The following is a 23,808-nucleotide window of genomic DNA, read 5'->3' as shown; positions in this document are numbered from 1 at the left end:
CAGCAACCAGAGCGCTCAGCTGCTTTTGTGGAATGCGTTGCGTTGGGCGCGTAATTTGAAAACATATCTTCTTTTAAGGAACTCAAGTTGTAATTAATAATAAACTGCAAACATATTAATTAGTTTCCAAAATATTTACTTGGTTTTGTTTTGAGTTTTACTTCGCAGTGTTCCACATAATGCGAGCCAATGCTTAGCGTAGACAGCAACCAGAGTGCTCAGCTGCTTTTGTGGATTCCGTTACGTGTGGCGCGCAGTTTGAAAAATATATCTACTTTTAAGGAATTCAAATTGTAAATAATAATAAAATTCAAACATATTAATCAGTTTCCAATAGTTTATTTAAGTTCTAACAAATTTGGCATTCATGTTGTGTTGTATTTTCTGTGTTTTTTTTTTGTTTGTTTGTTAAATAAAGCTTTCTCTGTAAATAAATACGGCACACACTCTAATCCTCCTTGACGGTGAACGAATGCGTCAGTCCCTCATAGGGATACTTGCCACCCAGTATATATTTGTACTCGCCCGAGTGCCGAATGCGATATTCGCCAGGCAACGTCTGCGGACTGATGGTCCAATAGATTTCCAACTCACTGAATCCCAAAATGGTGTTGGTACGATGCCAGATCATTCTAGAAAGAAGGAGAGTCCATTTTATTTTTATGTATTACAAAATTAAATATAAAACTTCAAGTCTACTCACTTTGTCTCCCAGCTGGCATCGGTGTAGGTGACCTTCCAGCGATCCTCGTTGATCTTGCGCTCGATGGTAAAGTACGTCTTCTCGGTGAACAGATTGTTGCGCGGATTGCCCGAGATGTAGGTGGCCTTGACGGTGTCATTAATGCCATATTCCTTCTCCGGCTGCGTCTTCACATAGCCAAAGTCCGTGCCAATGGGATGACCATCGAAGAGCACTCCGGTATTCAGCGACAACATCACATCGTTCATGTACGGCGGACTTGGTCCCGCGTCCACAGTTTCGTTACGCATCATCGCCTTGGTCAGGTGCTCAAACACATCCATATAGATGGTGTGCGTGTGTGGTCCAAAGATGGTCGAAGCAGCCTCGTAACGCTGTGCCTGATACTCCTCAGGAGTTACCGTGTAACTGGAGTAGATGTTGGTCAGTCCAGCAATGATGACTTCGGTGTCGATGCCACCAGCAGCGGAGGCTGCAGCACGGATTTGATTGCGCAGACGACGTCCAGCCATCGTGGTGAATTCACAGGGCACAGCGGCCAGGATGACATCGCCAATCTTGAGGATCTGATTGGACACAATCTTGGGCTGCCACTCATAAGGGAAGGTGGCCTAAAAGTGAGGAAGTTTAGGAAGGTTTCTCAATCACAAGTTCATACTTAACGCTCAGAAAAATTGTGTGAGAAGAACCAAATACATTCACCTTAACTTTAAGATTAGCTAAGATTCAAAATATTTATCGCTCTTTTAAGACTTTCAAAAATTGGAATTTTCTTTAAGTGGGCCTTAAATTTTTTCGAGCGTTACTAAATATTACTACTTTAACATAAATCTGGGAGACCAACCGCATTGTTTTCTCATTTTCAAATTAACACCTTTCGCTCGATTAAAAACTCATGAAAAATCAAATTGGTTTTCTAAGGTCGCATCTGTTTGTTAATTTTTAACTATCGGTTACGCTCAAGTTAAAAATTTATCGCATGGAAAGACTTTTCTCAGCTGATTATTAAACTATTTAGTTAAAGGTCTTCAGAAGCCGCATTTTTTCAACTTGTATATAAACTTATTAGGGAAGAAACTATCTATCACTTTAAATTGAACGTGGGTAAGTTATTAACTTCCAGTTAAGTATAAATTAACTTCCAGTTAAGTGTAAATTACTGATAAGTATTGGCCTGGTCAAAGTAGGAAACCATATATAACTTTACCTTTGATTTAATTTAAGCATCTCTGTATTAATTCGAAACTTCGGACAATATCAATTTACAAATTTGACTTACGTTAAACTTTTTGAGAAACCATTTCTGCCTTTAACTAGAAAACAAACTTAACCAACCAATAGTTACTTTAACTAGAAAATACAAATTTGATTCTAAGTGTCAATTTATGTTAGAAAAAACTTTTCTTTTAACTGTACCATAAACTTATCCGATACTTTAACTAAAGCATACATTTTTAATTCTTATTTCAAAAATAACTTGGCTTTCAACTGTACTATAAACTTATTCGCCAGATAACTAATAGTTACTTTAACTAAACCATACAAATTTGATTCTAAGTGTCAGTTTACTTAAAACAAAACTTTGCTTTTAACTGTGCCATAAACTTATATGCCAGATAACTAACAGTTACCTTAACTAAAGCATACAAATTTGAGATAAAGTGTCAGTGAACTTAAAAAAATTTTTTCTTTAAACTATACTACAAACTTTTAACAGATATCTAATAGTTACTTTAAATACAGCATTCATTTGAGATTAAGTGTCAGTTAATGTTGAAAAAACTTTGCTTTAAAATTTACCATAAACTTATTCGCCAGTCAACTAACAGTTACTTTAACTTCAATATAAGAAATAAGTTATTTCACTTACCCTTCCAGTGGCCAACAAAATGGGCTTCGGTTCGTGGCACTTGACATCCTCCTGCGTGGGCGGCACAATAAAGTCGCGGACAAAGTTCCACATGGGATTATCGGTAGTCGTGCCCTGCTCAAAACTGAAGGCGCCAGGACCATCGGTGGTGCCTGCAGCAAAACTGTAACCCATGGCCGGTTGGCAGCCTCTGATCTTGTCCAGCTTGCGGGAGAGCGGATTGTAGGTGCTGCCATTGTACTTGGGCATGTCGACAAACTGATGAATGAAGCGCACATCGCCGGTGACTTCGCGAGCCGTGGATTCCTGGCTCTGCTCGTTGAGCAGACTTAGAGCTCCTTCAGCCAAACGCTGTCCAATGATTTGAGTACTCTCAACCATATCCCGACCAGGGCCAGAGGCAAAGCAATCACCTTCGCCGGCAGGACAATGCGAGGAAAGCAAATCGCATTCGTTGCCCGAAATGGAGCACTTGGGTCCCATGATGTTGGGTGAAACATCGCCCAAGTTCGAGGAGCAAAAGGCGCCGACGAATTTTCCCTTGCCTGGCATCTTGTTGGGATTGTATTCCTTCTCGAGCAGCAAAGCAGCGTAGCCCATGTTGTCACTGGTCACCAGTTTGTTGGTGTTGTTCATCGAGGTGGCATGCACCGCATACCAGTTGAAGGCGCCCAGCAGATTGTTCTCCTTGTCCACAAAGCGGAGTTGCGTTAAAGTTTTGTCCACATCGTGTTCGTATTGAGCGCGTTCCTCGACAGGATTGCGCAGATACGAAGTGGGAGAGCGATTGATGTTCGCATTCAGAACTGTCGTCTTGGAAAAGAAGATGCGACCATCGACCAGATTATCCGTGGCACGTTTGATACTCTGAGGGAGTTAAAGAAATTAAAGAGGAGAATAGTTGAATAGCTTAAGGCGACTTACCAAATACAATCCCTGTGCCATCACCTCAAAGGTCTGGGGCACAAAGCCGAGAATGGAAATGTCGTAGAGCAAGTGCATCAGGAATCCACCAGGAGCTCCGTGTGTATGCGTGCCACTGATGGCCACATTCTCCGTCGTATACAAGTTGCCGTAACGCGCCTGCAGACGCTTCACCACCTCCCTCTTGAGTCCATAGCCCATCATGCCGCAATCGGCGCTAATGAAGGCCACCCGATGTCCTTGCTCATCCTCCACCACAAAGGCTCTGGCAAAGACGCGAGTGTGAAGTCCGCGTCCAATCTGCTTAATGTTCGCATAGCCCATCTGCCAAATGGTTCCTATTAAGTTAATAATTCTGTGAAAAACATCTTTCCACTTACGAAATTGATTTCCACTGGCGGTCCAGTGATGTCCGCCCTACCCACGCCCACTTTGTAGGCGCTGCTCAAGCTGAAGAGGAAGCAAAGCGCCAACAGCGCATAGAAGCCAAGTTTGCAATTAGCCATCATCGTTGCCAATAGCACGAAATTAAATCGTAATTAACTGTAATGAGCAAATGGAATGGATGAGCGGTTAGATTAAGCTTAATAGCGTGTTAATAATGAGAAATTATTAAAGTTTTATTATTATTGACAATTATATTGAGTTATTTACTTGAAATGTTCACAATTTTTAGGTTTTCAATAACATTTATTTTAGTTATTCAATTTTAACGTTAACAATTGTCGGCAGAAATGTAAGAAAATTTTAAATCTTATGCTTTCAATAACAATTGTATTAAAGTATTCACATTAAACATTAACAATTGTCAGCTGAAGTTTAAGATTAGTTTTTAAACTTTAATGTGCATTTTTCGCAGTAATTTTTAATTACATTTCTTACAGATTGTAAATAAAGTAATGGACAAATTTAACCACATTTTGCATAGTAAATAGCAAGCTTTCAAAGGCGCATTAATATAGTCTAGAGGTAGCAAAAAAGTCACATTTGAATTAGTTTAGACTTGAAAGAGTTTAACAACCTCGCTTAAGCTCTAAAGTTGCAAAATCAGGTTATCAAATTTTCATATTTTGTTCTTAGTCGCTTGGTGTTTTTGTCTGATTAAAAACAAAATTAATCTTTGATTTCTTAAAAATTTAAATAACTTTTTTTAAGCGCATCTAAACTATTTTTATATATGTAGCTATTATGTTATTAATAATCTTTTTTCACTCTTTTTTTTATATACTTTAGACTTTTATTATGCTATTAAAACACATCTAATGATCACAACACTTCTTTTCTGCCTATTAAAATTAACATTTATCATGCTTATATTAGTTAATACTGAATTTAACACAGCACTCTTATCATCTTAAATTACTTTTTAATGCGCATCTGAACTATTATTTTAGATGTTGTTATTGTATTATATTATTTATCATCTTAATGAAATGTTTTTCAGATCTTATTTTTTTTTTTTTTTATTTTGTTATTAAAACAGATTTAGTAGAACACAATACTTATTCTGCTTAATAACATTCCACATTTAACATTTAGTATGCTTATGTTACTTAACATTCAATTTAACACAACACTGTTAACATTCCCACTGTTATTAAAAACAACAGCAGGAAGCATATGAAGTACATACTATACACTCTTCATTCAATAATCAATAATAATTTGGAATTTTTGCTGCTAATTAAATTAACAATTTATTTTTAGCATCACTTTAACACTTTTACTTTTAGTACTTTGTATTAACAGCATTCGTTTTAAGATACTTTTAACATGCTTTCTTAACACTTGGCTAAAGTGAACTATTAACTGAACTGTCACTTACTTTTGTTAGTTTAACAATTGATCTCAATTCGTAGATTTTTTAGCAACTCATTTATGCTCAAGATTTGAGTCTTTGCTCAATTGTTGTTGAATAAATGTTTTGCTTTATAAAATTTTTACTTTCTTCAGAAAATGATTGTTCAAAAATTTAAAATTTTAATAAAAATTATAAATATTTTAAAATAAATATTATATTTAAAAAATTCTCACTTTTCTAAGACATTCCTCGAAGAAATGTGTTGAAGTAATGACCACATTAGTATATATTATCTATCAAGTTATTGATATTATAATGTTCAGCTATCTATTCAACAGAGAGACATTATCGCGCTGCCTTCAGAAGTTGGGCAATTTGTTGTCAATCAATTAGTAGCGCTTAAGTATTTTGCAAACTCTGTTGATGGCCAATTATTGCGAATGCCTCAACAAATCATTCAAATGCCAGCCTACTAGCGATAAATAGATACGAAATAAAATATATACAGACTGCAACATATAGATACAATTTCGAAATGAATATAGATACTTTTGGGTTTATGGACTGTCAACAATAACAAAATGCTAATTTATTAAGGTGTCGCTGTGTAATAATCGCTGTGCTGTGGCCTCCAGTCGTTGCATCAATGGACAAAGAAATATCAACGGACCGAAGGACAGCAACAACAACAATAACAACAACAACAACAACTGGAAGTCTTATCAATGAAATGGAACAACTGAGACTTGTTACTCGAACCGGTTATCAACAGTTTGTTTGTGCAATGGGCTTCTGTTAATGTTAACAGTGGACTGTTATGGTGAATGTTAACATAATGATCGATATGGAAATCAAAAGTAGTTGGCAATTTCCTTGGCTCTTTGTTGAAGTTCTAAAGAGATATTCTTCTTGTGTATGCGGACCACGTTCTAGACAATAGAACTTTAATTCAGGAGGCGTTAAATAGGAAATCGAGTGAGTAATTGCTTTGTATGTTTGCCATGTAATGCAACCAGTCACACAAAAAAACAAAAAAAAAGAAAAAAGTGCCAAGTGCGGAGATTGACGCGCTTTGCGCTTTGCATAATTCAGTCGACAGTTGTCGGCACAGCCTGACATTGAAAACGAAAATTAAATAAATACACACACACACATACACACGAAAGCTGACAAACATAGATACACAACAACAACAACAACAATGGCAACGATAACAGCTGCAGGGCTACAAACCAACAAAAAAGATACACACAAGTTCAAACTTGTAATTTAATAAATTTTTGTTGCTCTTCGCATCATCATCAACATCATGATGATGATCAAAATATTATGCGACATTACGTCGCCTGAAGATGTCTTCATGGATTTCGCGCTTTTTATGCAAATCTATCTGCTGTTCATGCAATGTTCGTGATTCATTTGAAACCGTTATCCGCTCGCCTCATCCGAATTGTAATTGGGTTTTATCTGCTTTTGATTCGTAGCCCGCAATTTCTTATTTACTATTGTATTGTATACAAACTATATAAAGTATTGTGCTTATCACTTTGTGTGTGTGCTCACCACTTACAAAAGATTCAAATGTATCTCTTGGATACACAACGCAATGCCTGGCATCCAATTGAGCAAATTACAGAAAATTTTCGGCTGATGAGCCTTTTCATACACAACTTGATTTCAACTTGATGCGCTCCTTTCAGTTTCCGTTTTTTCGAGGTTAAACACAAAGTATCTCGCAGTTCGCTGTTCGCGTATCTCGTTTTCTGCGCTTATGCAATGAGCCTCCTTTTTGTTGTTCGTTGACCACGTTACTGCGATAAGCGAATACTACGAGCTATATTAACCCGTTCAATTGTCGATTGTCGAGCAGCCCGCTAATTTCACTTGCTGCAATTAAACTCCGAAGCGATCTAAAATGTTATGCGATTTTTGTTGTTCTTCGTTTATCTCACGCACGCCCCTTAATTGTCAGTGCAACACGTAAAACACTTGTTCGATTTTCAACGGATTTGATTTCACAATCGATACTCATCTTGTCATGGCAAAAAATTAAAACCACAACACAGAGAGACGAATAACAATAATAAATGAAATGTCCAAAAAGAAAAACCCAAAAACAAATTGAAACGAGACTGTAACTAAAACCGAAACCGAAATTCACAAATTTGTATTTTGTGGAGATCTCTTTTGAAATTTCGACGCCCGCTATGCGCCCAAGTTGGCACTCGACTGCTCCACGACTGGGCCAATTTGCCGCCGACAACTGACCACAAGATGGAAGCGACTAAACCTCTCTCTCTCTCTCTCTCAGCTTTGCGCTCAGCTCAGCTCAACTCTCGTCTCTTGTTTGTTTTGAATGGGATTTTGATTTTTTTCTATTTGATTTTCGGGCTTTGCTTTGCAGCGCTTTGCCATAGCCAGCGTTCACTTAGTCATTCGTCAACTTGTCATGCGGTCATTTGTTCAATTGCTGTGCATTATCACAGCAACAAGTACGAGTATCTATGTACATTACGCGTAGATACATTTGTATCTGTAAAGTGCGGGCGCATGAACTGAGCGGCTTTGTCGCCGCAATCACTTGACCACGCTCTCTCTCTCTCTCTCTCCTACTCTCCCACTCTCTTCTCTTTCATTTCGAAGAAGTTTGACTTTGGCACTAGTTTTATTGGCGCAGCATTTTTTTCTTGCTTTGAATTACCCACAGATAACATAGCTTATCATATCGATGGGAAACGCAGCAGATAATCCATATTAATTATTGCACTTGCTGTTTACATTTTAATTACCATGCCATCAGGTAAATTAAATTTCACTTTTACATTATAAATCACATTCTACTTACTTGGAAAAATGGCTAAATTTCGAGCAGTTCAACACTTCAGCTAGCTTCCAGTCCCTAAGACTGAATGGACATGCAGTAAATTGGACAAAGTTTTCGCTCAAGTGGGGGTCTTTAAATAATAATGGCTGATAACTAATATTACCAATAAGTGCTCGTGTTTTACGCAGATTAGCCAAGTCATAAGTATTTGCGTTTTTGCGATAAGGATTAAAGGTATTTTGCAAAGGCCAAACTATATACGCTTTATCAGTCCCAAGTACATATTGATTAACAGCTTTTGCTTAAATAATTCAAAAATATTGTCAAAACACTTGTTTAGACCAACATTTAAATTTGAATTTAACCGCCATTTGCAAGTGCTCCAAATTGCGTCAATAGCTGTGTAAATGCTTGTTATCGATTAATCGATAACTATACCAGTGCTGTTAATTGGCAGCTGTTAACGCAGCTGTTATACGTTGCTGTTTTTTTTGCTGATTAGCAAGCAGCTGTTTTCGCAGTTTTTCCAGCGACGCCAATACCACCACCTGCGTAATGAGTAATTGGTTTACAATTGTTACAAAATAACGCCAACTAGCGGTAAACCCAAAGCAAAAGTAGACGCAAAAAACAAGGCGAGAACAGATGAAAATCAGAGGCAGCCCAACAACAACAATACGAATTGAACTCCAACCAGGCAAGCGAGGGACAAGAAATCTGATCAGAAGAGGCAACAAAACGTATTTGCAAAAATGTCCAAATCGGTGAATAATATGAATATGGCCATTGTGGAGCCAGCGGAGCGTATGAAATATCTCTCGCATTGTGGCACAGTCATCGAGGTGGACAAAAATATGGCGGTGACGCGGTAAGTTGCAATTTCCCCAATTTCCTTAAGATGTGGCGCCAATTGGAATGTGAGCGCTGTGCTCCCAATGTCATTGCGAAAAAGGCCTTGCACGCGTATTTGCCTTTTGAAGGATATTCTTATTGGCATTGGCTGGCCTCTGTTTACGAGCGAATGTGTGTCTGTGTGTGTGTGTTGTTGTTTTGCTTGTGTGTCCTTTGGCAGCTGCCTGCTACTTTGCTTTGAATAATTTTCGTTTTGGGCTTTTTTTTTTTTTTGCTATTTTACAGCTATTATCGCTCCGGCACCGAAATGCTGCGCATGGCGAACGTCTATCTGAATGAGGGAAACCATGAGAACGCCTTCATACTCTACATGCGCTACATGACGCTGTTCATCGAGAAGATTCGCCAGCATCCCGACTACAATAGCGTCAAGGCCGAGGTGAAGGCCATCAACAAGACCATCAAGGAGGAGATTATGCCCACCACAGAGAAGCTGCGCAACAAGCTCCTCACGCAGTATCAACGCGAATACGAACAGTTTCTGGCCAGCAAGGAGGCGGAACGTGTCCGGGAGCAACGGGAACGGGAGGCGAAACAACGGGCAGCGGCAGCAGGAGTTGTGCCATCGTTGATACCCGCCAATCTGCATGTGCAGATGGATGCGAATAATCAGCCGACGGCGCCAGAGTTGGGACTGCTCGATCAGGTGGTGTATCCCAATGATTTTCCCACTGGCACCAATCGCAGTCACTTGCCCAGTTCGGGTTTGTTGCTGCCCGGCGTCGACACAGGCGCTGACAGATCACCCAAGTAAGTCTCATCTTTAATCCCATTAGAGTTTAACTTAAGTTTTTATCTCTCTCTCTTCTAGCACATCGTCGAAGCCCGCCTTTGATCGTGGACAGAAGCCGCAATATAATCGCACCGACTCGCTGCTGGCGGGATCGTTGCGCACAGTCAACGTACCTGCCGACACCATGGATGTGTTCCTACAGCTGGCACATGCCAACACCTCCAAGAACATTGAGACTTGCGGCGTCCTCGCCGGCCATTTGGCCCGTAACGAGCTCTCCATCACACACATCATCACGCCCCAGCAGCAAGGGACACCCGACAGCTGCAACACCATGCATGAGGAGCAGATCTTCGATGTGCAGGACCAGATGCAGCTCATCACGCTCGGCTGGATTCATGTGAGTGCTGTGCTAAACTTATTTTCTTTTCATTTTAATATTCCGTTTTTTCTCTTAATTCCAATCTTTATTTCTATTTAATTCCTATTACAATATTGATTTATTTTCATAATTATTATTAAATTCTAGTTTAAATATTTCCTACCTTATTTACTTTCTTTTAATTATAATTGTTTTTTAATTTCCCTTGAAATATTGCGTTTTTTTTTCTTAATCCTAATCCCAACTCTATTTATATATTTAATTCCTATCACAATATTAATTTATTCTAGTATTTACCCATCTTATCCCAACATAAAATTGGGTTTATGTTAGATATAAATATACATTTTATTTTATTTTTTATATTTTAAATTTACGTGCATAGCTCATGTTATTTCTTTATTTCGGTAACCTTGATATTATAATTTCGGAACAAATATATACAAATTATACATTTATTTTATTTTTAAAGGTTCATATAAATTTGTATTAAATTGTATTTATTTACTTATTTAAAATTAGGCTATTCAAATCTTTAATTGAAATTGAGAACATAATTTACATGCCTTTATTTTATTTCTGTAATCTAATTGAATACAATTTTAGTATTTTATTTTATACTACTTTATAAAAAGTTAATTGGATAACTCACGTTAACTTAAGCTCTAATTTAAGTTGCCACAAATATTTAATATAAATTTTGTTTGTTATTTTTTTCAGATTAAATTAGAAATTGATTTTATTTGTATTAAGTAATTTAGTGTATTACAAAGGTAGATTATTACTAATTTCCTATTACTCTTCCATTGCAGACTCATCCCACTCAGACCGCTTTCTTGTCCTCCGTTGACTTGCACACACATTGCTCCTATCAGATGATGATGCCCGAAGCAATTGCCATCGTCTGTGCACCCAAGTACAATGCGTGAGTCATTCATTGAATAATTCCCAAAAAGAGAGTGATTCATATTCTAATCTAATTATATAATATTTGCAGCAATGGTTTCTTCATACTTACGCCGCACTATGGACTAGATTATATTGCACAGTGTCGGCAAACCGGGTTTCATCCGCATCCAAATGATCCGCCTCTATTTATGGATGCAGCGCACATCAAAATGGATTCGCATGCCAAGATCAAGGTGATCGATTTGCGCAGATAGTATGCTGAACTCTTAGTCTGAAACCTCAGCCAAAAAAAAAACAATACTAAACTAATCTAACTAAACGTAAACAGCAGGCACACATCTTGATAGAGTGAATCCAACCACCAAACACAAAATGGATGCAAAAACAAAGCAGCGAATTTAACCAACCAGATAATGCAATAGCTAAGTCGCTTTTGATGAATCAAAATTTAAATATTTTTAGTTTGCTTGAAAATTGGCTTCATTACTATTCAAAATTTCGTTTACAAGTCCCTTTTAAAATTAGCTTAAGTTTAATTTATTTATGATGAACACTCACTTTCGGAATTTCGAATTCTGCAACTAAAATAATAATTCTAGTTTGCGAGCGTGCGCTGCATTGAGTTTTCTCGTTCAAAATAGCACACGCAACCATAACAGATGTTAGATATAAAGTTTTCTAGAAAAATCAATCTTAAAAAGCAAAAAAAAAAAAACAAAAGCAAAAAGATGATCAGAGATATTATTATTATTAGAGTGAACACAAAAAGTGATTTTAGCAGAAATTTTAGATTTTTGCTCGCAATAACAATTTGCATTTCTGTTAAGAGCTCGGCTATACGAAATTCTTCTATGTGATTTACAATTGTGGCTTAAATTTTTTTTATCATTTTTTATTTTGTTTGTTAAAACTTAACACTCTTTGGTATTCTTATATTTATTATTGTATCTGTCAAGGAACTCAATATACAGCTATAATTACTCAGCTAAAGCTAAAGAAAACAAACTTTGAATATTATACTATTGCTATCAAAAAAACTAAAAAAACAAAAATCTATGCGATGAAATGTTATTTAATGACAAGCCCAGGCAAAAATAAAAACATGTTATGTATGCTTACTAAATTGCTAAATTTAATAAAAATAAAGAGAAAAGAAAATGTAATTTATTTTAAACAAAACAAACAATTTCTTTTTTACGGTCATTAACATTCAAATGTTAACGGTCATTGGGCGCTGTTAACCTTCCACACAGCTGTTAATGGCGAAGGTTAAACTTTTCCACTTGACCTCTTTACATATCAAATTCGTCGTCTATTTTTACGCAGCTGTCAAAAAATTCCACTCGCTTTGCGTTAACTTTCATTCATGTAGTTTTATTATTAGAGTTTCGATGGCGAAAAAGCCTAAAATAATGACCAAAAGGGAAATTCAACGTCTATGCTAAAATTTCCCTCATTACAGTTATGGCCCTTTGCGCGCTTACATTTCCCGCCCGCAGTTCTGTGTGTTTTCTCGTCTCGTGCGGTCTGCTTCCGAAAAAAACGAAACAGCAAAAAAACGCGTAATTCAACGACCGCAAATATAAAACGCTGAATATAGTTTAATTGCAGAGCTAAGAGTTAAAATAAATAAAACGCGTGTGATAAATAATCGATAAAGCAAAAAGAGCAGTACCGAGCAGAGCAAGAGAAAGAGCGAGCGAGCGAGAGGACACATCAGTTCCACCCAGCAACAAACCAGCCTGACGAAGAAGAAGCAGCAGTAGCAGAAGGGGGCAGGGAAGGGGACGCTGTGTGTGTGTGTGTCGTAAGTGTGTTCTGTGGCCTTTGCCCTTGATTAAAGTTTCACACGGAAAACGGCAGCAAATCAAATAAAACTATACAAGCAATTTGCACACACAATCAAAATATTAATTGCAATATTATTGTTATAGACAATTGCTCCCCTCTCCTCCCCCCGCATATACTATATATAAAGGTTGCCCGGCCAAATCGAACTTAAGCTCCAGCTGCTGATATAATAATGCCAATACTCGAACGGTGTCCAATTAATTGGATACCAGCTGTAACAAGGGCTCAATGTCAAGAAGTAAGTAAGAGGATTACAAGCATAAAACATACACATATGTACCATATAGCAAAAGTGTGCTAATGATAAGCAGCTAAAGACTGATAAGAGCGGCAAATGCTAAACGGCTAAAAGGTAGACAACCCTTAAAAGCAATTGCTTTTACGTGCTTGCTTTTTTTTTTGATTATCTTAAGCAGCAAAACGGAAATGTTTCCCTTGAGACTTCCGTCCGTCTGTCTGTCTGTCCGTCCGTCTGTCTGTTTGCCTTTTGCTCGCGGTGCCTGGCGCTCAAAGGACACGACGTCAGCTGAGCTGAACTGAACTGGCACCACACACAATCAGCTGCTTGGGGTCTCAGGCAGTGACATTTCGCTAACCTTGATAACAATGCCTCAACTGAAGAGAGTTCTTGCTGTCTCTATTTCTGTTGCTGTTGCTATTGCCGTTTCGTGCACCTTCAGACGTAATTGCTGTTCGTTTAGTTTAATGAATTGCATGCAGCGGGTTCGCTCTGCAAGCTCATAACTCACAATTTACAGCGTTGTTAGTGGCGCCCTCAAGTGCCACCATCATCATCGTCTGACTTCCACTCGGCTGACCCATCATCTCTTATACACCATACACATATATATTATTATAGTATGCTATGCTATTCTTTGTTAGTGCGGCTCTATTTTATTTGTATACCCGTTACCCATATTGTAAAAGGGTATTATAACTTTGTGCCGACAGGAAATGTACAATGTAAATGTATGTAACAGGTGGAAGGAGGCATCTCCGACCCCATAAAGTATAAATATTCTTCATTAAAGTCAACAGCCGAGACGATATAGCCATATAGTCTATCTGTCCGTCTGTCTGTCTGTCCGTCCGTCCGTATGAACACCTAGATCTCAGAGACTATAAGAGATAGAGCTAAAATTTTTCTTCAACAGCATTTGTTATGTTTGCACGCATATTAAGTTTGATTCAAATGTTTGCCACGCCCACTTCCGCCCCCGAAAATCAACGAAAATCGAATAACAAGCGTATTTGTAAAGCTAGAGTCGCTAATTTTCTTGTATATAATAATAACTATAGTCTTTATGATTCCTGAAAATTTGGTTGCGATCAGACAAAAATTGTCGAAATTTATAAAGAAATACTCCTATGTGTTTTGGCTGACAATCTGATATATTTTGCTGTCTATAAGTACCATATAAATATACCAATTATACCATTTGACATTTATTTAATATTTTGTGGTATATTTTGAGAATAATATCACAATATTTTGCTTTTATTCAAAACTAGTTTCGGGTATTTCACAGTCGAGCACACTCGACTGTAGTTTTCTTACTTGTTCTTTGCTCATTCAATGCTTTTTATGCCTGTGGCTATTTTTATAACACAAACCATGCGCTATTCACGTGCGTGCGTTTCTCCCCGGCCGGACAATGCGGCGTATGCGCAACGCAGCGATTAACATGATTTTTGTTGCCCTTTTGCTGCTGTCGCTGCTGCTGCACGTGCTGCAATTTGAAATGCTAGTTGAACTTTAAAGCTCATTACAATTGTATTTCTGTCAGCAGAAGCAGCAGCAGCAGCTAAGCGTTCTTTCTCTCGCTCTCTAGTGGGCAATAAATAGAAGTTTTGCCAAGTCGAGCGTTCAAAGCTTTTGCTTTGAATTATCGCCATGCAAAATGCACCCAGGAAAGCTGTACACAGTAATTTCCTGTTTATGCCCGACTGTGTGTGTGTGAGTGTGTGTGTGTGCAACAACAACCACCTGTTACACACACACACACGATTAGTTTGTTTGTGTTGAGAATGTTCGCACGCTCTTCACCCACATGAAATATCGCACAGTGGTTGTTGATTACTTTTGTTGTTGTTGTTGTTATTGTTGTTGCATTCCTACACCAACACAAACAAATAGCAAATACAGTTGCAGATTACAACAGCAGTTGTCAAATGACGCACACATCAAAAAGATTATTAAACAACAAACACACAAGTGCATTATTAAAAACTGTAAGCCCAGTCGTCAGTCGTCAGTTGCTGCTGGCGTCGCAGTCAACGTCAGCGTCGACGTCGACAGCAGCAGCGACAGCAGCAGCGACAGCAGCAGCGACAGCAGCGAGCATTATTACTGGGAAAAGCTTTTTTTGCCAGTGCCTCAGATTTTGATTCAGAACGGAAAAGTGACGCGACGCAAACGCACGAATGAATCGCGAATCGCGCGTTTCAACAAGAAAATCCAAAAAACCATTTGAAATATATAAAGAAAAATTAAATATATACACCACATAGAAAGTGAGAGAGTGAGAACGAGAGAGTGGAAGAGAGAGAGCGACGGAAAATTGAAATCGTGTTGGGTCTGGAAGTTCATTGGCAAATTGGAATACTCGATATTATTATCATTAATAGCAACAGTTGGAATAGTTTTTGTATCGTCGCGACGTAAACAAAAGCTGAATAATTAGCTTACATACGAGAGATTTGAATGCAAAAAGATTGCGATCAACATCGATCAATCGCAATAGTACAATAAAAATCTCAAATCGCTTTTCAAGTGTTTCACGTTCCCATAAGACTTTTCTAATTGTGTTCAAAAATGGAAGAGGTAAATAGTTATTCAACTTTACGATATGTGTGCTCTCTAAACATTATTTCACACAACAGCCGTATAGTTGGGCACGAATATCTAAAACGTTATCGGCAAATGATATGATCAGCTTTTTTTTTACTTCCTACACTGAACGTAATTTCCTCAAAAAGTGATAACAATTATTTAAATTGGTTTATAATTTCGATGAATAAGCAAAGTTTATATAAACTGTTGAAATTAATATTCCCAAAAAAATAAAAAAAATAATCACCTGTTATAAATCGCTAAATTTTCCGTTTCCTATTCATTATGCTAATCAACTAAATTTCCATATTTTGTAAACTTTCAAAGCAAGAATTGTTATTTCATTTGATTAGATAAAAGACAAACATGAATCCCATTTGTGATGAGATTGGCTGTAGTAAAAGTATTTGTGTTTTCTTTTCAGTGCCTGTCATTGTTTCAATTCCTATAAGCATCATTATTATTATATAAACTGACAAATAGAAATATCTTAAGAATGTGTGTGCGTATTGCTTAAATGATCTATAGAGAAAAAAGCTCGAGAAAACACGCATCATATGTTTTTTGGCGGCCGTCCCTCAGTTTCCATTCTAATGTCAAGCAACAACAACAACAACAATGAGAACAGCTAACGGAATCACCTTCATTCAAAAGCTGAATTATCTCAACGCTATCTCAGTTTTCACTAGACTCTTGATATTGTTTTTATTGTTTCAGCTTCTTCTTCTTCTCTCTGTCTCTCTGTTTGTCTGTCTGTCGCAGTTGGCGACAATTGCATTTAGTATCAAAAGGGGGCTTGAACAATTGTCAACCAACTAGTTACACAGTGCAGCTGAACTTTTTGCGAAAACAATTCGTATTTCTCGCTCAGTTTCCCCTCTCTCTGTATTAAACACTTTGCGCTCATCAATTAGCTAACTGTACATAATGTGTAGACTGTTCAATTATCTGGGCCCACAGAAATTGGCTTTTAACTGCTTTGAGCGTAAATAAAATATGTATATAATGTGTGCATATAACGAACAGTAGCGAAAAAGTTGTCAGAACTAACATTACTTTTGACTTTAATGCGTCCTTAAGCTTAGCTGTGATAATTTATTCGATTTGTTAAATATGCCGCTGTCTGCCGCATAACTATTGTTGCATGTGGCAATGGCGATAATGAACAGCCTGAATGACCTTGGACAGAAACTGTGCCCAGAATTTGCATAAAGTGATACGAATGGAGAGGCAACACTCTGTAGCACGTGCCACACGCTGCAGGCTCAGCCTCTGCGACCTTTGACAACAGCAACAACAGCAACAGTCAGCAGACAAATGACCTCATTATAATTTTCAGCTGACAACTAACAAAAAACGGAGACAACAACAACGACGAAAAAAAAAAAACTTGGCTTCGTGCAAATAATATTACCTGCCGCCGTCATACACGGCGTATGTGCAACGTTACACGCTGCACATGCAACACACACAGAAACAAGTCTCTTTATGTGTGTGAGTGTGAATGTTTGCGGCTTTTCAAGTTCAATGTGTGCACAATTGTGGGGGATTCAGTGCTTGGCATAATAAATGCAAACAATTTTTGCTTTAGCTTTTGATTATTCAAGCACTCTAAGCTTTCATCTCTGACTTTTGATTACGTTTCGCGTCCTTATGGTCGGGATTTGTTTAGTCCTTGCTTTGTGATTTCACGCATTGTTGTGCGGCTTTAAATTGAATTAAAGGGATTGTTATGGGAACATAATCCGGATCCTATATTAGAATCACATTCATTTCGTAGATTTTAAATATATTTTATACTAACTTAGTAACTTTTAATGTTAATCTATAACATTTTCAAAACTATTGATTGATTGTTATGGGAACATAATCCGGTTGCTATATTAGAATCATATTCATTTCTTTGATTTTTAATATATTTAATGTCAACTGAGCTTAGAAATTTTTGATATTAATCTATAATATCTTGAAAACTATTGATTGATAATTCTTACTTGGAATTTTTAAACAAAGATAATAGTCATTTTTTACCAAATAATTTAATGCTCGGAAATTTTATCGGAATTGTGAAACGAAAATAAAAGTAATTTTATTACCAAATATTTTAACTAAGTTTTTTACTTGAAATTTTAAAATTTTTATCGGAATTACTAAACAAAGATATGTTAAAAGTAATTTTATTTCTTTTTTAATTCGATTAAAAATATTTAGTAAAAGCTGTTTTCATGAATTCGCTTTATTATCAAAAGTTTACATCAAAATATAATTTAATATATTCTAAAAATCTTGTTATTCGTACTTGATTTCCAAAAATACTTTCTTTTTTGTAATCAGTTCTAATTTACATATAAATTAATAGAAATTGCATTCACTTTATAAATATAATTCGCATCGATATTCCATTAGTTGGACAGCGAATTCACTTTTGTGATTTATAGTAATATTTATTCAGTCCCCTGCACAAACAATAACAGTAAACAACACGCTGATAAGATTGGATTTTAGTACAGGACACAATTAAATGTTTTTCTCTCCACTGGTAAAATGCATTACACGTTTTTGTTTATTTTTGCATAAAAGAAAAACAAACACATCAACAAATGCAAATGGGGGACCCCAGCAACTGACACAGAAATCAAGAGAGAGAGAGAGAGAGAGAGAGAGGGAGAGCGAATGACAATTCCCATGGACTGACATGATAATCGCATTACGTCAATGGATTAATTGATAAACGTGAGAGAAGAGAATCGAACTTGTTGACGGAATTACAACAGCAGCGTTGTTGACCCAATGGCCCTGAGTCTATGCGTAGATAGGAAATATGAAGAGCAAGAGCGAGCGGCAATATGAAGAGTTTGCCTATTAATAACATTGCTAATTTATGTTGCCTATTTTTACTCTTCGCTCTCCACTCGCATTGAATATTGTTTGCAAACAAACCATAAAAAAAGTGCTTTATTTATGATGTCAACAATTGAGCAGCTAATTGCAAAGAAAGAGAGAATGCCTCCCGCAAAGAGCGCAAAAAGCAAAAGAGAGAATAAGCGATCGATCAATTTTGACGAAACCCCCTTGAAGCAAGCAAGATAAAAAAAAAACATGCTCTCTTCTTCGAGTGTTTGCATAAAATTTGCGCTCTCTATTTTGCTCTCTTTGTCACTTCGGCAGAAGTAGATAGAACACTAAAGCAGAATTTGGGCAGTCAGTTGCGTCAGGCGCTGTTGTCGCTTGCTTCAGTTCAGTTTAGTTTGGTTGGGCTCAAGTTGATGAGCTAATTAAATGCCAGCATTGTTTAAACTGGCCGCACAAGTTGTAAATTTCATATCAACAAAATGCCAATTTCCGCAACTGTGAGTTCTAGTAATCGAGAAAAGCATTTACAGAGAGCAAATTGCTTTGATTTATGACACGTGTTGCTTTTGTTTGGCCGCCGCATTACGAGAGAGAGCGTGCGTGCGAGAGAGACAACACGAAGACTAGTGAGAGCGATTGTCATATGGCAATGCGAGTGTGTGCGTGTGTGCGTATGTAAATAATTTGATCTTAATCTCTTGATCGGTTTTCTCTTTACATTTTCTTGCAGACTCCATCACTATTGAAGCGCGCCAGCACCGATAAACTGCGTGAAGTCTTCCAGAAGTACGCGTCAATTCAAAAGGATGGCGAACAGTACATGACCAGTGAGGATTTCGTGCGCAAGTTCCTGGGTCTGTTCACAGAGGCGGCTTTCAATGATGTAAGTACATACACAACATACATACATAGTAGCATCCAAACGCTGGGTCATTGCAAGGTTATACGCGAAACCCACACAAACACACACATACCCAGCCAGTCGCAGTCGCAGTCTGATAAGCAATCGCCAACAACAATAAAAATGACGACAACGACGACGACGGCGAACTCGGGTTGCCTGCTTGCTCTTATCAGGCAGTAAAGAGATAGATAATTACCTGTGTGAAAGTCGCAGCATAAGATGTATTCAACCCCACTCACACACACACACATACTAACTAACTAAATCATTTCTATGCATCATATCTGGACTCAATGTGAACTCGATCACTTGGCCACCTCGTGTTAACGTCACAACATTCAAACTTTTGCCTCCAGCGTGTTATCAATTTGTTTGCCTGGCCGGGGAATCGTAGCCGTAACTGATTTGCAGTTTTCGTGACCGGGGCAAAGTCGTCGGATTGTACTTTATTTAATTTTTGGATTTGTGATAAAGTTATAGCCAATAATTATTAACCAGGTCCGATTGTTCCAATGTCCGGTTAAACACTGAACTACAGTAAAATATCGAAAGATGCAACTAGATTTAATTGGTGATCTAAAATAATTACATAAAGGTAGCATATAATGGCATATTTTGGATTATTGCAGCCACATTTAATTGCACATTCCAGATAATTGCATTAAAATTTATTTGGTTGAGTTAAATGGATTGCATATAAATGCATTATTTGGATTATTGCATAATTTTTTAAATAATTGAATAAATTTAATTTGTTTTTATTTCATTATGCAATTGAATGTTTTAGATTATTGCAACTACATTTAATTGCACATCCAAGATAATTGCATAAAAGCTTATTTGTCGTTAATTATTTAAGATAAACGCATTGCACATAAGTGCATATTTTATATTATTGCATAATTTTTGAAGCAAATAAATAAATCCAATACAATTTGGTTTCTTTTTATTGCATTATGCAAAGGCATCATCAATTATGAACATTATTTGATCTATATTTTACTTTTTTTTAGGAATCTGTTCGCTTGTTGGCCGGCATTGCAGATACGAGCAAAGATGGTCTCATATCATTCTCGGAGTTTCAGGCATTTGAGGGTTTGCTCTGCGCCCCCGATGCTCTCTATAGAACTGCCTTTCAACTGTTCGATCGCCAAGGCAATGGCAATGTCTCATATGGTAAATATTATGATGCTAATTTCATTAATTCTGACTAATTTTGTTTACTACGACGCTTAGCTGACTTTGCTGATGTTGTACAAAAAACCGAACTGCACTCAAAGATACCTTTTAGCTTAGATGGTACATTTATTAAGCGATACTTTGGTGAGGTGAGTCAACATTAATTTGTTATTTATAATTTGTTTTTTAAATCCAATTCTTTACATTTGTAGAAAAAGCAACGCCTTATCAACTATGCTGAATTTACGCAATTGCTGCATGATTTTCATGAGGAGCACGCAATGGAGGCATTCCGCAGCAAGGATCCAGCTGGCACTGGATTCATTTCCCCCTTAGACTTTCAGGACATAATCGTTAAGGTTAAGCGGCATTTACTCACCGCCGATGTCAAGGATAACTTGGTGGCGGTAAGTTGATCGAGTATTACTCTTGATTACCTATTAATATGAAATATATTCGTAGGTCACGGAGGGTCATCGAGTGAGCTTCCCGTATTTCATAGCATTTACCTCGCTGCTGAACAACATGGAGCTGATCAAGCAGATCTATCTGTATGCCACCAAAGGCAGTCGCACTGAGACGGTCACCAAGAACGAGCTGCTCTATGCGGCACAGACCATGAGTCAGATTACTCCACTAGAGATCGATATTCTCTTTCAGTTGACGGGCGCCGTCAATCAACCAGGGTGAGTTGCTCCTCGAATATATCCAATTTTCCCAAACACACTCGTTGATCTTTGCAAGAATATCCAAGACTAATCAGAAAGCTTTAAACGAGCAGCAGTAGAAGCAGTTCACTTGGTCTCAGTTAATCGAAGTTCCACATCATTTTGTCGTGTGTGTACGTCTCTCTCTCCGTGTCTTGTTATTAACTGTTTTGCTCTCTTTCTCTCTCTATTTCTGTTTCTTTACCTATCTCCCTTTCTATTGCACTCATTTAATGAAATTGCATACCAAAAAATTAATACAAAAATGTTGTTGCATCAATTGTGTATTTGTGTCTCGTTTGATAAATTAGAAGCTGGTGGAAACGCAAAAAGATTTCTCCAAGTAGGCAAGTGTTGTTGTCCTTTTTTTGAATAGAAAAACGTTACGTTTACCGCATGGTACTCCTCTCTCGTTATCGTTATCGTTCTCTCTTTCTCGCTCTCTCTCTCCTCTCTCCCCACACAGCCCTGCATACAAAAATAGTTAAGTCACCTTCCACATTTTGCATTTCAAAGCCTTCGGTGTGTTTTAGTTTTTATTAGCTACTTTGTTATTAGTCTTTTATGAAGTTGTTTGATCACTTAGTTAATGAATTTTATTCACTTGCCCTGCAGCCGCATCGACTACAGCGACCTGAGCAACATTGCACCCGAGCATTATACGAAACATATCACTCACCGACTGGCCGAGATCAAGGCTGTCGACAGTCCAAGCGATCGTTCGGCCTTGATTCAGGTGCTCGAAGCCACCTATCGCTTTACCTTGGCCTCCTTTGCGGGCGGTAAGTAGAGTAAATCTCTAAACTGATCTCTTAACTAATGTCTTTCCTATTTCCCTTAGCTACTGGCGCCACTGTGGTCTATCCCATTGATCTGGTCAAGACACGCATGCAGAATCAACGCACAGGCTCCATGATTGGCGAAGTTGCCTACAGAAACTCCTGGGATTGCTTTAAGAAGGTGCGTTTAACTAATACACTTTCAAGTATAAGCATTAACTTATTCCATTTCCTCTCTAGGTCATTCGTCATGAAGGCGTGCTCGGTCTCTATCGTGGTCTGTTGCCCCAGCTCATGGGCGTGGCACCCGAGAAGGCCATCAAGCTGACAGTGAATGATTTTGTGCGCGACAAGTTCACGGATAAGCGCAGCAACATTCCCGTCTGGGGTGAGGTTATTGCCGGTGGTTGTGGTGGCGCTGCGCAGGTGATCTTTACCAATCCGCTGGAGATAGTCAAGATTCGTCTGCAGGTGGCGGGTGAAATTGCTGGTGGCTCGAAGATAAGTGCCTTATCCGTGGTGCGTGAGCTGGGCTTCTTTGGTCTCTACAAGGGAGCCAAGGCGTGTCTGCTGCGCGATGTCAACTTCTCGGCCATTTACTTTCCCACATATGCGCACATCAAAGGCGCTTTTGCCGACAAGGATGGCTATAATAGTCCAGTGTCTTTGTTGGCTGCTGGTGCCATTGCTGGCATACCAGCTGCTGCTTTAGTGACGCCAGCTGATGTGATCAAAACACGTCTGCAGGTTGCGGCACGTCAGGGACAGACGACGTACACGGGTCTGTGGGATGCCACCAAGAAGATTATGGCCGAGGAGGGTCCGCGTGCATTCTGGAAGGGCACAGCTGGTGAGTAGTGATGACTACTTCAATTCTCTTATTGTGATCTAATTGATTTTGCCTTCTGTAGCTCGCGTTTGCCGCTCATCGCCACAGTTTGGTGTCACTTTGTTCACCTACGAACTGCTGCAGCGTCTTTTCTACGTCGACTTTGGCGGCAATCAACCCAAGGGATCGCAGAGCGCCAAATTGGCTGTGCCACTGGACAATACGCTGGGCACAGCGCAACCGCGTGTCGATCACATTGGTGGCTATAACGCAGCTGTTCCTCTACTCGCAGGCATCGAGTCGAAGTTTGGACTGTATCTGCCACGATTTGGACGTGGAGCTGCTGCCACTGGCACAACGATTGGATCGGGGACTAGTTCATGATTGTATTGGCGCCATCGCCTGCAGTGCGCCAGTTAGGTCTAAAGTTGTACAGTTGTTAGCCATAGATATGTATAGAGAGAGAAGATGCATCTAGAAGATGCGCAATCTGTTCCACATGTAAATACATATATCTTTTGCTAGAACACACATTTACATTGGCCCAAAAAAAAAACAAGAAACGAAAAGAGCGAGTAGTTCAGAGTAATCAAATCAGATTCCCCAACATATGTGAAATATATAGTAGAGTGTATATATGTTTATAGCAGATATTTATGGCACACAATTGAATGGCAACTGTTTTTACCTACACTATAGCATCGAGCATGAGAAATGTGAAATGAAAACTCGTTGATGTTTTTTGTAAACATTTTTTAACTAGATGCATAGTCTAAAGTTTAAAACAAATCACTGATCGTCAACTTTTGCACTCA

At 38.2% G+C, this 23,808-nt stretch overlaps 3 protein-coding genes across 8 annotated transcripts; 2 read left to right on the top strand and 1 right to left on the bottom strand.

The window, feature by feature from the left end:
* Positions 1-319: 319 nt before the first annotated feature.
* On the bottom strand, positions 320-8,162 carry LOC117574234 (neutral ceramidase). 4 transcript variants are annotated; one of them, XM_034257945.2, is made up of 6 exons: positions 8,144-8,162; positions 3,878-4,040; positions 3,498-3,821; positions 2,574-3,440; positions 704-1,314; positions 320-632 (listed from the first exon to the last, which is right to left on the bottom strand). In XM_034257945.2, exons 2-6 carry the CDS (start codon positions 4,004-4,006, stop codon positions 449-451), a joined length of 2,115 nt encoding a protein of 704 aa, XP_034113836.1. In that variant the 5' UTR covers positions 4,007-4,040; positions 8,144-8,162; the 3' UTR covers positions 320-448. The 4 variants fall into 4 exon arrangements, with proteins under 4 accessions (XP_034113836.1, XP_034113837.1, XP_034113835.1 ...); XM_034257946.2 differs by lacking the exon at positions 8,144-8,162 and adding an exon at positions 6,862-7,306; XM_034257944.2 differs by lacking the exon at positions 8,144-8,162 and adding an exon at positions 6,869-7,306.
* A 462-nt stretch (positions 8,163-8,624) lies between these two features.
* LOC117574236 (STAM-binding protein-like A) lies at positions 8,625-12,209 on the top strand. Its single transcript, XM_034257949.2, has 5 exons — positions 8,625-8,990; positions 9,260-9,784; positions 9,846-10,167; positions 10,962-11,074; positions 11,147-12,209. The coding sequence occupies exons 1-5, from the start codon at positions 8,875-8,877 to the stop codon at positions 11,310-11,312; spliced, it is 1,242 nt and encodes a 413-aa protein (XP_034113840.1). The 5' UTR covers positions 8,625-8,874; the 3' UTR covers positions 11,313-12,209.
* An 857-nt stretch (positions 12,210-13,066) lies between these two features.
* Positions 13,067-23,600, top strand: LOC117574696 (calcium-binding mitochondrial carrier protein Aralar1). 3 transcript variants are annotated; one of them, XM_034258605.2, is made up of 10 exons: positions 13,067-13,147; positions 19,326-19,478; positions 20,513-20,675; positions 20,736-20,827; positions 20,891-21,085; positions 21,141-21,364; positions 22,001-22,167; positions 22,227-22,345; positions 22,405-23,014; positions 23,076-23,600. In XM_034258605.2, the coding sequence occupies exons 1-10, from the start codon at positions 13,082-13,084 to the stop codon at positions 23,375-23,377; spliced, it is 2,091 nt and encodes a 696-aa protein (XP_034114496.1). In that variant the 5' UTR covers positions 13,067-13,081; the 3' UTR covers positions 23,378-23,600. The 3 variants fall into 3 exon arrangements, with proteins under 3 accessions (XP_034114496.1, XP_034114499.1, XP_034114498.1); XM_034258608.2 differs by lacking the exon at positions 13,067-13,147 and adding an exon at positions 15,318-15,733; XM_034258607.2 differs by lacking the exon at positions 13,067-13,147 and adding an exon at positions 18,934-19,092.
* Positions 23,601-23,808: the final 208 nt, after the last annotated feature.

This window comes from Drosophila albomicans, chromosome 2R (genome assembly GCF_009650485.2).
Source record: "Drosophila albomicans strain 15112-1751.03 chromosome 2R, ASM965048v2, whole genome shotgun sequence".
NCBI classification, from domain to species: Eukaryota; Metazoa; Arthropoda; class Insecta; order Diptera; family Drosophilidae; genus Drosophila; species Drosophila albomicans.
Note: the sequence above shows the minus strand (reverse complement) of the source record. Positions and strands in the feature narration are given on the sequence as shown.